Here is a 13396-nt window from a genome sequence, read left to right on the forward strand (position 1 = left end):
TTCGGCTCCGCATATGGGTCAAAGCGCAAAAGATGACTAAAACATCAATTAGCCGCATCTGAAAAAGTAGCCTTGTGTCAAGAGGTTTTACGTGCTTTTGTGCTTTCGCTTTTGCTTTTGTCTGCTTCTTGCTCATCCTGCTCCAAGTTCGAGGCTAAACCTTATCTTTGTGTATGTGCGGCATGGACTGGGACAAACAGAGAATGTTATTGCATCGGGTCAACCACACGCTGAGCATCAGAACATGGAGGACATCAGAAACCACAGCAGAGCTCTCCGAGTTGCAGAGACACAACAGCATCAGTCTAATTGTATTTTTACACTTATATTTGCATTTATGCATCTGGCAAATGTTCTTCTCGAAAACTACATACAGCTCAGAGTAAACGAAAGTGCATCAGGCGCTGAAGCTGACTCAGAACAGAAGTAGCAGTGTAGACATAAGGCTGTGAAAGCGAGAAGGTGGGTCACATTTAATGCTTGGTGAGAAAGTAGTGACAGTACGTCGACAGTGTCTTCTCAGTGTCCGCGCACGCACGCACGCACGCACGCACGCACGCACGCACGCACGCACGCACGCACGCACGCACGCAGTGTGTTACAGAGGTCCCAACGTGGTCTTCTAGAACCCAACTGGCTGCCCCTTTCAGGTCTGTGGACATGGGCAGCACCACAAGAGGCCATGTCTGGAGCAAAGGGTTGGTGATTTGATTAAAAACCCCTTTGTCTGCAACCCCCTTGACTAATCCTATGTCCCAACCAAAGCTTTGTCACACTCTCCATGCCAAGCCGTGGCTCACCCCCACCTCCTCTTCTACCCTGATCCTCACAGCACCTCCTTTGACAGTAACCCCCAACAGCGCAGGCAGGGGCATCAGGCCCTGTGCTGGATGGCTGACTAAGTACTCAGGGTTCTGGGGACCTTGTGCTGGATCATGTGTGTCTGGGCCCAGTGGGTTACACAGCTGCTAAACCCCCTGCCCCCCTAGGATATTGCTCATGACCCAGGCAATGCAGAGGAACCAGGTGTGAGCGCGCGCACACACACACACACACACACACGCACGTGCACACAGCACATCGTTATCACTCCATTAGAACACACAGATGAACACATGTGAAGCTGCACGGCACTGCACCTCACACTAGGTGCCAGAGAAGTCTCCCCACCCCCAGACCCAGATTGTCGGCTTGCCTTAAGTGTCCTTTCCTTTGTTAATCAGTGGTTTACATGCAGACCCATACCCCGGCAAAGAAAATGCACCACCCCCATACAGTCTACACATACTCCCACATATTATACATGTTGCCTTCAAACCTCATTTTGTTCCTCAGGAGGAAGCACTGGTGGTCTTCAAAGCCAACACACTGGGGGTTTGTAAGTAGATCACACTGACAGCAAGACATCCTCTTGCCGGAGCGCTCAAACACACTGACCTGACAGAAACCTCTCTCCTATCTTGCGCTGTTTCGTCCGTCTGACCGTTTCTCCATCCACCAGTACAATCCATAAAGAGCAGAGACCCCCCTCTTGCTGTCCCCGTACGGAGGCTCACACGTCGTGCTTCAGGCTTTCAGAGTCGCAGCCTTGCCGGTCTCCCCATGTCTTCCCCGCTCTTTCGCCCTCTCTTGCTTGCTCCCTCCTAGCCAGCGGTCCGTACGAATTCACATTCCAGCGGAGACAGAATGCACGGCTGAGAAAGCCACTAGCTGGGGCTGTGGCAAATGTGCCTTTTTCTCCCCGGATGAACCTGTGTGATTGTGTGTGTGTGTGTTTCGCTGCCCTGCTGCAGGAAGACACACAATTGCTGCTATTGTTGCTGGAAGCGGTGGCGGGGATCCCGTTCTCATTTGCTGTCGCCACTGCCACTGGACACAGCTTCTCTGCGCTGACCCTGATATGCAACGCAGGAGGGGGAGAGAGAGAGAGGCAGGGAGGGAGGGGGAGTCGCAGAGACCCTGCTGATCCACACACTCGGCACCCTGCGCAGCGGCTGTGTGTCTCTGTCCCACAGGAGCAACACTGGGGGGGCGGGGGGGCAGATGGCGAGAGAAGTGCATTCATAGGTCAGTCAGACAGGCGGAGGGGGTGAAAAATGGATGGAGGAGCGAAAAGAAGACCCCTCCCTCCCAATCCAGTACAGAGGCCCTTTTGAATGCAGATGAGTTGGGTGGGGGGCAGGGGGGGTAGTATCGGGTGTGAGCCAGCTGAGCCGCAGGACGCAGAGTGACAAACACATGTTCCTGATTTATAGCACATTGCCATCAGCGTCCCCCGAGCAGAAATGCGGACACTCCATGACTCAGTGACATTCACAAATGTCCCTTCACTTGCACCTTTGTGTTGCCGAGCATGCAAATAGAATGTGAACACCATAAGCACAAAAAATGACTAACGTCTGACTTCGGACCAGGAGAACTGAAATTGCTGGAGAGAGTTCAGTGAGTGCTTTTAAAAACAAACACCTCCTTGCACTTCTTTGAGTGTTTGAATGTTTGTCAGCCTCCTTCCATCTCTCTCCTGTTCCCATGTAGAGACGGCAAGGAAGGAAGCGGGAAGGGAAAGCCTTCCTGACACAAAGTGACATGCCCATCACACTGGCCCAGGTGTGGCTGCAGGACACACACACACGCACTCTCAAACATTTATACACATCCCCAGACACAAATGACAGTACATCCCATAGGACGAACACAGGATGTCTCAAATAAAAGTCCAATTAAAATGATTTCAGATGCCTTATTAACACATTAGATAACAGTTCATAACACTAATGACATACTGTGGGGTAGAAAAATCTTGCCAGGAGCCCGATCAGCAAATATTCACACAAGCCTCCCATCTGCCAGCCTGTCTGCTACTCCTGTCCACAAAATGACAGCAACATGGACATTCACTGTGTCCTTCCCCCTCAACTCCATACTCAGGTCCTTCCATCCTATGACCCTCGCTGGTTTCAACCTCAATGACATCAACACCAGCAGGAGAGCTCAGCAGCAGCGGTTCCTGGGGGTCTGGCAGATGGGCACGGACCTTGCTAAAGACCACGGCAATTAGCAGCGGACCCCTTCTGAGAGCAGTAACCCAACCAGGAGGTGCCTCTCCAGGGCCACGCTGGGAAGAAAGCCAAGGGCCGTATGTTCAAGAGAAACATACTATTATACTGAAGAAACAGAGACACACACACACACACACACACACACACACCATAATGAATACAGAAGAACTGCCATCATATTACAGTTTACACCCCCTGCAGGTATACTGGCATATTGAGCAAGCTGAGTTTTGTCGCTCATTACTTTTGGCAAATATTGTAACACCGAGGACAAAACCACCAGCAGCTAAAGATCAAATCACATCACGCATTTCAACAAAAAGCATGATGAAAAAGTAGCTTTTGAGGAGGGAATCGGTAAACAGGCCTTACGGATCCACAACACCATCACAGTCCATATGTCATGTTCTCCCTGAAGTAGAATGCTGCTCCATAAAACTACCACACACTTGTTACTGAGTTGTTTACTTGTACCTAGTGACTGAATTAAATTTGAATTCCCCAAATTTTCCCCGAGTAACCACTACTCACAAACCTTGAAAAAGTTACGACTCAGTGGGCATTTCTATGAGGTACTACAACAACATAAACACTGGTCTAAATTCTGTACCGATGACAGAAGAAGTAAAAAGAGCCTGGCACAAAGCACCAGGTTGGGTGGCCAGTTCGGTGAGTTGAACACTTAGTAACTCTACAGATGATACATCTGCAAATATCCACAATGTGCCACAGGTTAAGAGGAGGATGATTATGATGATGATGATCTTACATTTGCTGGACACAGGTTACTCATACGTTCCACACAGAAAAACACCTTCACTTCAGACATACCCTGAATTGGCCACATTCCATGTACACAATTCACCCTGAACACATAATCATACAATTATAAAAGGGTATTGACCAATCAGCATGTGATGACTGTTAGCATGACCAGATGTTAACACAGGTACAGCATATCGCCACTGAGGACAGCAGACTAATGAGTCAGATCCAAGGGCGAGCATTTCTGGGGATTTGCAGCAGGAAATGAAAAGGTCCCCCTCATCTCTTCCAAGGGCTAAAGTGTCAAGTGCTGCATGACTCAGTGTCTCAGAAAATTAAGAAAACCTGCAATAGTGAGGCAGATCTGCCCGAGTAACACCACACTATTTACCACACAGCAGGATGTGCACAAGACAGCCTACACCCACTTTTAGCAACACATTTGGCTAAATCTTTCAGTGCCAAAGTCTGATCAAAATATCTTGCTCAATGGTATTGGAACACCGTTCCTGCCAAGATTAAAACTGTCATGTCCAGTCCTGTTCCTAGCATCACCAGAGTAAACATCATCTCATTGGGGCAACTTACTGACATTCACAAAGCAGCTCTCACACAAAACAAGGTTAAAAATAGAACATCATCATCATCATCATCCTCTTAACCTTGAAGATCATGAAAGCACCACTAATGCTTTTTTCACGATCCCCCACTGCCCCTTGAGATCTGCTGCTGCTCTCTGGAGCATGGTACAGATTATGGATGATCTTTCCATCATTTCCTTCATCTGTCTCTCTTTGTTTCTCCTGACATAATGCCTTGCAAGATGGTGTTTACAAGACCACTGGATCTTGCAGTACAGCCATACTACCTCAGTTTCTATCTTGACTCTAGACAGGAGATCTTAAAAAGATCCAGGTGCTCATCCAGTTCTGTTACACACTTCTTCATTGGTTATTTGGTCCTTGTCTGAGATGCATAGATTCTTCTGGCAGCATCTTATCACCATGCCCTGGATTCATCCCTGTATGTCAGCTATCAAAGTCCATGTCACAGAAGCATAAGGGAAAGCTGGCAACACAAGTGAGCTCATGTGTCTGATTTTGGAGCTGAGAAGTTTTGCTGGAGTTGAGAGAGGTCTTGTTCAGTCTGCTGTCAGTGGTGCTGGTATGTGTGCAACTCTGAACTCTGGTTCTTACCTCTCATTTGTGACAATAGCACCCAAGTATTTGAAACTGGTTACCATTTCAAGCTGACCACCAGCTCTGACTTCTGTTTTGATGTCATTTATGTTGTTCATCAGTTTGGTTTTCTTGGCACTGATCTCCGTACCATATGTTGTTTCTGTTTCGTCTATGCGCTGTGCTAATTCCTCTTCCTTGCCAGCCAAGCCAACAATCTCATCAGCACAATGCATGCAGGTGAAAACAGAAGATACAACCCTTCTATTTTCAAAGGAACCCTAACTACAAAACCCTCCCCCCGCACTCCACACCTTTGTGGAAATAGTTCTTGCAATCCAGTCAATGGTTTAGGTTTTTGCCACTTGTCAGTGACAGATCATTTCCACGTCACAGAAACTCGGCCATTCTCGGCTATAAATGCCACAGTATTAATAACTGCAGGGAGCAGGTCGAGAGCACCCTTTCCCCTCATCTCCAGTAAAGGAACCCAACTCCTGTGCCACTGTGTTCATTCATAATGCCCAAGACAGAGCAGTGCTCCACCGAGTTATTAATATGCAAAGCAACAGCGACAGAGCAGGTTATTATTCTCGCCACACACTGACAAGAGCTGATTCAGAGAGACGGGATGCAGACACGTAGAACTGGGAAGCGGCAGGATCGCACTTTGGGGTGCTGCCTGTCTAGCGTTCAGGTCAGCTTCCAGTGCACACAGGGTCAGTGGATAACCTCCCCCGGGGGGCTGTGACAGCCTGAGCGAGCAAGTCAGTTTGGGTGTGGGGGGACTTGTCTCTTTTTCTGGTTACACACAAAACCACTGGTAGGCAATCACCATGCACACGGATACTACCTCCCCACTGGGCTTCAGTCTTTAGGAAGGTTGTGTTGAACTCAAAGGCAGGTTGTGTTTTGATTCAGTCATTGTAGCCCCATTCAGTTTTGTCCCCAGGATATGTTTTCCAGCCAAACACAATACACTGCATTCCACACGTGTCCAAGTGCTCCGACTGCCGCCCATTCAGGGCAGATTTTTCTGGAAGCACAAAAACACGCGGTGCAGAAATCTCAAGCTACTGCACCCTGCACTCCATTGGGAAAGCTACTGGAGCTATAGTGTCCTGGTGCATACGGGTCAAATACAACGGCACTAGGGAGTGACCCAACGCAAACACATAAACAAAAAACCATCAAGACGAAGTAGACACAAGAGAACCATTACCCAGCATGCGCTGGGCTCCCTAGGACTGCAGTTCCTGGGTTTTGACCTTGTGGTGGAAAAGTGAGGGCATGCACCATCACAAAGCTGAGAATGGCATTTCATGAGTGTCAGCGTGTTGTGCAGATCAGCTTTTAGCATCCTGTTGTTGCAGCTAAGTGCTGCGGCTTCTTATAAAGCCTCCCAAAGGTACAAACAACGGATTCCAAAGACGACATGCAGCCACATCATAATCGATACAACCCCTGATACAGAACGCTTCTGACAACTGCAGTGATTTAACACTCTCTTGTGTCACTCCCACCTTAAACTAAATTGATTAGGTGATATAATAACATGGTCATGTTAAATTACGTGATCCTGCTTGTTCTGTCGACCCTCTGCCATGACAGCATCACCATTATCATGGCACAGGGCAGGACGGAGGGCCCTTGGGCATGCTGGGACACTCACCTGTGTGAACATTGTGCTCGCAATACATGCTTCGTTAACGTTACGGGAATTCCACATGAGTACAGATTAAAAAAAAAACCAGCTTGGCAAGGAAGAGCTTCCAAGCTTGTGAAGACAATACTTGCACCAATCACACTGCCTCACTACGGATAATCGTTTGTTCAGTGCAGAGTCATGGTGGCCCAGAGCCAATCCTAGAAGTATAGAGCACTAGGCTAGGTGGGGTATAGATTTGGCAGGAAACCTACATCTGTAACAACCATACCTATAGCCAACTAAGAAAAAAACCAGATATTACCAATTGTCCACACTGAAAATTATAATTATGTAATTATATAATTATTTACTACATACATAATTACAATATATAACTACATTTAGACTCTTCACTTTAACAAAAGCATCAAATTCCTACCATATTCCAGGTGACATTACTATGACAAACTCATACCGATTGAAAAATCTCTGCTACATACCAACAGCCTATAATATTGTTTTATAGACGGAAATGTACCGAACGCACAGGCTCAATAAAACTGATGCAAAAGCAGACATTGCCCTCCCACTGTAAAGGTCAGTTCATCTCGCCTACAGCTTCCCATGATTAGTGTTGTGGTCATTCTACAAGTAAATATCATTAAAGTCAACATATTTAAATGAGCGATTAGTTCTGCTTCTTTACTGCCCTACATACATTCCTGCCAAGCTGTGGTCCACAGCCTCTATGTTTTATAAGCTGTGACATAAATCTTTCAGCACCTCCTCTATTCCAGCAGTGTAGCCAAAGCCTTGAAAAGAGGAATTTCCACACTCCTTACACCAGTGAAGACCCTGCTGCCCTCTGTTGGCAGCGCTGGGGTTTGATAGCCAAGAACAACACCATTGCACTTGTTTACAGTTTTTACAGATGATGATATAAGCAGATATTTCCTTAGTTTTACCTGAAAAACAAAATTTAAAGAGATAGTGTCCTTATTAAGTAACCACAATCTGCAGTTTCTTTTAGGACTAATAAAGTTCTCAGCAGGCCTAATTACAATACACACGCTTATACACACACTTTCACACTGTGTGTGTGTGTGTGTGTGTGTGTGTGTGTGTGTGTGTGGGGCGGGGGGGGGGGGGGGGGTAATGTGCTCCACATGGGTCTATCAGTGTCTTCTTGAGGAACACAGCAAGAATAAAACCCTGTTCCCTGAGACACCTGAGCCGAAAACTAGAGAGAACCACACTGAGACAGACCCTCAGGTAAAATAAGGTGGTCTCCTGTCTTACTTTTGATGAGGAAGACCGCGGGGTGATGTGTGCTCTACAGAGGGCCGGCAGGAATTCCGCCTATTAATGGCAACAAGAGCCAAAAGCAACAAATGTGTTTTCACAGGGAGGGGAAAAAAATAAACTGCTGGCATTTATGAAATTAAAAATAACCACAGCTGAAAAAAAAAGTTATTGATTGTAGTTCCCTCCGTTCATTTTCATTGTGGAATTACTCGTCTATGTCAGCAGACAACAGCAAGGGGGTTTTGGAATTAAATCTTTAAACTGTAAAAATATGTCATCTGGATTGATTCCAGGCATGCACTTTACTAACATTACTAACCACAGGCACGCAAAGGTTACACATCCACCGTTGCTTTACTTCAGCAAGTAAAGCTATATTTGGGCGCAGAACACAGGAGCACATTTGATTTTTATGAGGGCAGCAGTTGTGGTGATGGGTGCTGTGCTATCAAATGAGGGCTCCGTGTCTATAAAAATGGTTATAGTTCAACTGACCTTTAAGTGGAGAAGTGCAATGGCTGCAATCAAAGGCAAAGTAAATTTGCAGTACTTACTGAAAGTACTTGTTTTATGAATGATGAAAGAACCAGTGTGGTCACAGTCACAGCCTGAGGGCCATAAGGACGATGTGTATGCACGCTGCCCGTCCAGGGAGACGGCAGACAGAAGGGCCGGGCCCAAAGAAACACAGTGACATGTAGGATCTGTGATGGACACACTTTCACTACTCAAAGGCTATACTGGTAAAAATGACAGGACACAGAAGAGAGCATAAATCCAGCTGTCCTCAGTCGGCCTCCTCCTGGAACTAACCCCCCTCCAAGTGCCCCCAAACGGAACAAGGCCACTTGGCAGAGCTTTACTGCACTGGACGGCCCATCCTAATTGTTCCCAGGATCCAAATGGAAAATACGTGACTTAAAATAACCAGCTACCAGCCAGAGGAAAAAAAAAAAAAAAAAAAAACATGGTAGCAGGAGCAGATGCTGGTAGAAACTACTCTTTCTTAAGAGCTGACGCTGCTCTGTCACTAGTGACGGCCACATGTCAGACAGTGCGATGAAAGGCACCACAAACAGCTCACAAACAAAGATGTGGAGGTCATCTGTTTCAGTCTGAGGGTCAGAGGATCATCACGTGTCTGCACAGGGAAGTGAGACATTCGGCCACACAAATAACACCTTTTGCTTTGTGCTGGATGGCAGGTGAAAATGAATGAATAAACAAGCAGCCCGAAACGCAGCTGGAAAGCAAACGGGTCGCTTCTGCGTGTTCATCGTGTCGAGAACATTAAAACACCAACCAAACAGTTCCTACGGCGTCATAATACAGGTGAAAATACAAATTTTGCATGATTTGAGATTGAGTTGCACAATTTAAACCCAAACCAGTAACGCTGATGTTTTTTTCCACTTTAATGCGTATATAATAATTTTGCACTTTAATGCATGGAAATTAACATTCACCAAATGACACAGCCAAGAGCCACACAAACAGAGGCAACATGATGTAAACATACTTCATCAGCACTCCAGTACCCCAAGTTCAGCAGCAAAAATGCATCTCAGTACCAGTGTGCACACGTTTCTCTCTCCTAACCTTCTCATCCACTTCCGTGTTGGAAGCGTGACTATCCTACCGCTCTCCACCTTTCTCATTGTGGGGCTTTGACCCCATCTCAGTGATAGGATCCCACGTGGCTGCACCCAATCACTAGCTCCAGCTCCCTGAAGGAAGTGTGTTCAGCACTCTGCCGAACAATCTGACCACAATAGTCAGGGCAGCATGTGACATAGTGGTTTGGACTCAGAGGTCACAGGTTTGAATCCCACCTTCTATTCTAGTACCCTTGACCCTACTTACATTGAATTGCTCCAGTAAGAATTACCCTGCTGTATAAAATGGGTAAATCACTGAAAAATGCTTTGGAGAGAGCGCGCGCGCGCGCACGCACGCACGCACGCATGCACACAGGACATCAGCCTCCCTGTCTACAGACCCCAAAACCACCTGACCCAAGCAGCAACATGTTACCTTTTCGTCTCCAAAACCAGTACTTTCGTCGCCGTTTCATGTCATCCCAAGTCTGGCTGTCACCTTTCGAAGCCTACGCTGTACATATGTCAAGGGACACAGCTGAGTTGGGTCCCTGCGTCCTGCTGTGTGTGTCCTGATCAAACAGTCCTTCTGTGTAACCGATACACTCCAGGAGCGACTCCACACATGTGTAGTCATCTGGCACTGTACCGTCATCTGTCCATCTCACTCCCAGGCAGTGAGGAGGAAGCCAACAAGAAAAACAAAAAAGACCCATAACAGTTAGGAATGCAATTCTGTATTGAGGGCAGCACTTCCCGTGCGTAAACAGCCAACCCAAAAATGCCCAGGGAACCCTCCCTGCATCGGTGTTGCTGCGTCCCACTGCTCTCCTCAACAATAGAACTCATCTGTTCACAATGCCTTCTATATTTGTGCTGCCTCCCCTACATGTAAGGAAAAAGAAAAGCAGCAGCTGACAAAAACACACAACCCAGTGTCCCACAGGATGGGTGTCCTCTGCAGCTCTTCAATAAGACATAGGAACAAGACGCAACCCCGTGGACTGAATGTAAGAACCAGATGCCTTCTGGGTTTGGGAGCTGCCAACAGGACACTTGCAGTAAAAGTAGAAAATACAAAGTGACTGGGAAAAATGGCTCATGTATGGTGAGGAATCAGATAAATGGAGTGAGTGGGTTGAGCGTGGTAAGGTCTCAGGACGGACAGGACATCGATCTGCGGACCCCCTGAGACAGCATCTGTCTTTCCTTCAACATCCTATCTGAAATGGAAAATGAACAGGGTGGCACAGCGAGTAGCGCTGTTGTCTCACAGCGCCTGGGTGGTGCAGGAGGACGTGGGTTCCATCCCTGTTCAGTTTATGTGGAGTCTGCATGGGTTTCCTCCCACAGTCCAAAGACATGCTGTTCAGGTTCACCCATAGTGTGTGAGCGACAAAGAGAGTGTATTCCACTGATGTGTGGATCAGTGACCCAGTGTAAGTAGTGTCTCTAGCAGTGTAAGTCACCTTGGTGACTAAGATGTGTGGGCTGATAACACTACACAGAGTTCAATGGAAGCTGCTTGGAGAAAAGCATCTGGTAAATAAATAAATGCAAATAAAATACCACAACAATCACTCAGACTTACTGTAAAACCGAACTGCCGGGAAGAACAGCAAATGATGGCAAGGTGAAAGGTGAAATCAACGCGCTTCCGGAAAGCCCCTTCTCTGTATAAGAGGAGCCATAACCTTAGCCTCGATGGCAAACAACACCATACACTCCTCCGTCTCACTGGAGCGACTGACGGAAGGAAATGATGTCATTCGACTGGCATCCTCCCAGGGAACTCTGGTCTCATCTATTGTTTTTCCCTCGTTGGTACTGTGCTTACTTGACAGTCCAACCACTAACTTTAGGATCCCAGAATTGCTCCACTCAGGTCGCCTCATTCTCTTTGTAACAGTGTTGGCGGATTTTGACACGATACATGAGATAGTTATTGAAGGTTCTCTATGCTAAAAATATTTTTTTTTCATTCACTTTTTTCCTGATGGGCATGACCTGTGGAGCACCTGAACATATGGCTTCCGCAGAAATCCACAACCCTAACCCTAAGGTAGAGTAAGCAGTATGGATGGGGACGTGGTTAAAGATCTGGGTGGTGGTTAATCTTGACCAGTTCTGCCTTTAGGATTATAAACACTTAGTGTCACAATGGCCATCGGTGCAGCAAGCGGAAGGTAACAAACTAGGTTTACTTGAGAGTCACACGTCTGCAGCCATGTCTCTTTCTCTTAACGTAATGCATAAATTGTACTTTTGCTGAGAAGTACATCGCTTTGGACAAAAGCGTCTGCTAAATGAATAAATGTAAATGTAAAATGTACTGATGAGTAATGAGGAGACTTGCTGTTAAAGTGTTTATTTAATTCTGAGTATTGAAGCACTGTATTTCAAAGGCAGTGGGTTCCATTGGTAAATGTTTGCTGCCCTCTAATGGAAGTGCTCCTATAATACACTCACTCGCCTCAGTAATGCTTTGTCTTGGTTGTGGTGGTGCGGGGCCTATCCCAGAATCGCAGGGTGCAAGGCTAGAGGGGTCCTCCTTGGATGAGATGCCACTCCATCTCAGAGTAGCCACACACACTCACATCCCAGGGGCATTTGAGCATCATCAGTCCACCTGAACTGTATGTCTTTGGATTGTGGGAAAAGAAACCACAGGACATGGAGGAAACCAACAGAGAAATAGGAGAACATTCCAACTCCACACAGACTGAGCCAGATTTGAACCAATACCCCAGGTGCTGGGAGGCAGCAGCCCTACCCAGTGTGCCACCATGCTACTCATATACATGTGAAGAAACTCAGTGTAGGTGTTTAGAACCTAAATAACTTGCAGTTGCATGGGTAGTAGTGTTGAATTATTGAATTTTGCAAAGATTTTTTATTTAAATTATATGATATGGTGACATCAGTAGATGTCACTACACAAAGTTAATTTCCAGATAAAGGACTGCTCAAGAGTTATTCAGGAAAGACACGCGACAGCTGTTAAACACATCTGCAACGAATGAAATTACTTTCTCTGGAGCAGGAGAATCGAGTAAAAAAAGTCAATAATTACTGGCATGTAATTCTAAATGAAAAAACATTCTTTTTTAATTATTAACAACCAAATTGTCTGTCTGTATGTCAAAGTCACAAGGGTCCTGTCGATGTGGAAACCTTATCAACACCACACCCTTCAGCACAAACACAGAGAGACCATGCCCTCGCGTAGATGTGAAGGCCAGGGTGAGTCCAGACGGCAATGCAGAGGAGGAGCTTGGACTTCCTGTACTATTCCCATATCCCCCTGCTATTACACAGTCGCACGGAGAGACTGCAGCCCTGAATGATCTAATGGTTCATTTCTTACCAGACTCTTAGCTGTGCTGAAGCATGGGGGATTGGATCCACGGTTTCGCCACGAGTTGCATAGACCCGTTCAGAACAACTGCGACAGCTGCAGAGCTGGAGAGCCTGTAATTTACACCGCCAAACAATCCCAGGAAAACAAGCCACACCCCACAGAGGGAAACATTAGGTACTTTGTTCATGCTCCAGCACTAGCATGAACAGTATGAACTCCCTTGGGTGAGCAGATTTTGGCCAGGAAGCCTCATGTCAGGAGGTGTGGCGCTCAACTTCCCGTGAGCCGTGCCGGGCACGTAATCATACACACAGATACACAGACCAGGCACGATGCAGCAATGCTTTAAAACCAAGGGGACCTCGGTGGAGCTTTCGCCCGTCATCGTCAGAGGTCCCCCAAGTTTCTAGGGGAACTTAAATCACAAACCTCATATCAGGTATCCCTCCAAATGTCACATGACCCCAAGTGCTAAACAGCAG

General features: G+C 46.8%; 1 protein-coding gene across 2 annotated transcripts in view; it reads right to left on the minus strand.

Annotated features, from left to right (window-relative positions):
- The window catches only part of LOC108921009 (FYVE, RhoGEF and PH domain-containing protein 4-like), a 41433-nt gene that overhangs the window by 25505 nt on the left and 2532 nt on the right, over positions 1 to 13396 (minus strand). The window contains exon 1 of one of the 2 annotated variants that reach the window (XM_018730202.2): positions 9990 to 10305. The exons of the other annotated variant lie outside the window; for it this stretch is intronic. Coding sequence (XP_018585718.1) covers positions 9990 to 10029 — 40 coding nt within the window. The 5' untranslated portion in view covers positions 10030 to 10305. Of the gene's footprint in view, positions 1 to 9989; positions 10306 to 13396 lie in introns of those variants that run through there. 2 annotated transcript variants of the gene reach the window in all.

Source organism: Scleropages formosus, chromosome 21, assembly GCF_900964775.1.
Source record: "Scleropages formosus chromosome 21, fSclFor1.1, whole genome shotgun sequence".
NCBI lineage: Eukaryota > Metazoa > Chordata > Actinopteri > Osteoglossiformes > Osteoglossidae > Scleropages > Scleropages formosus.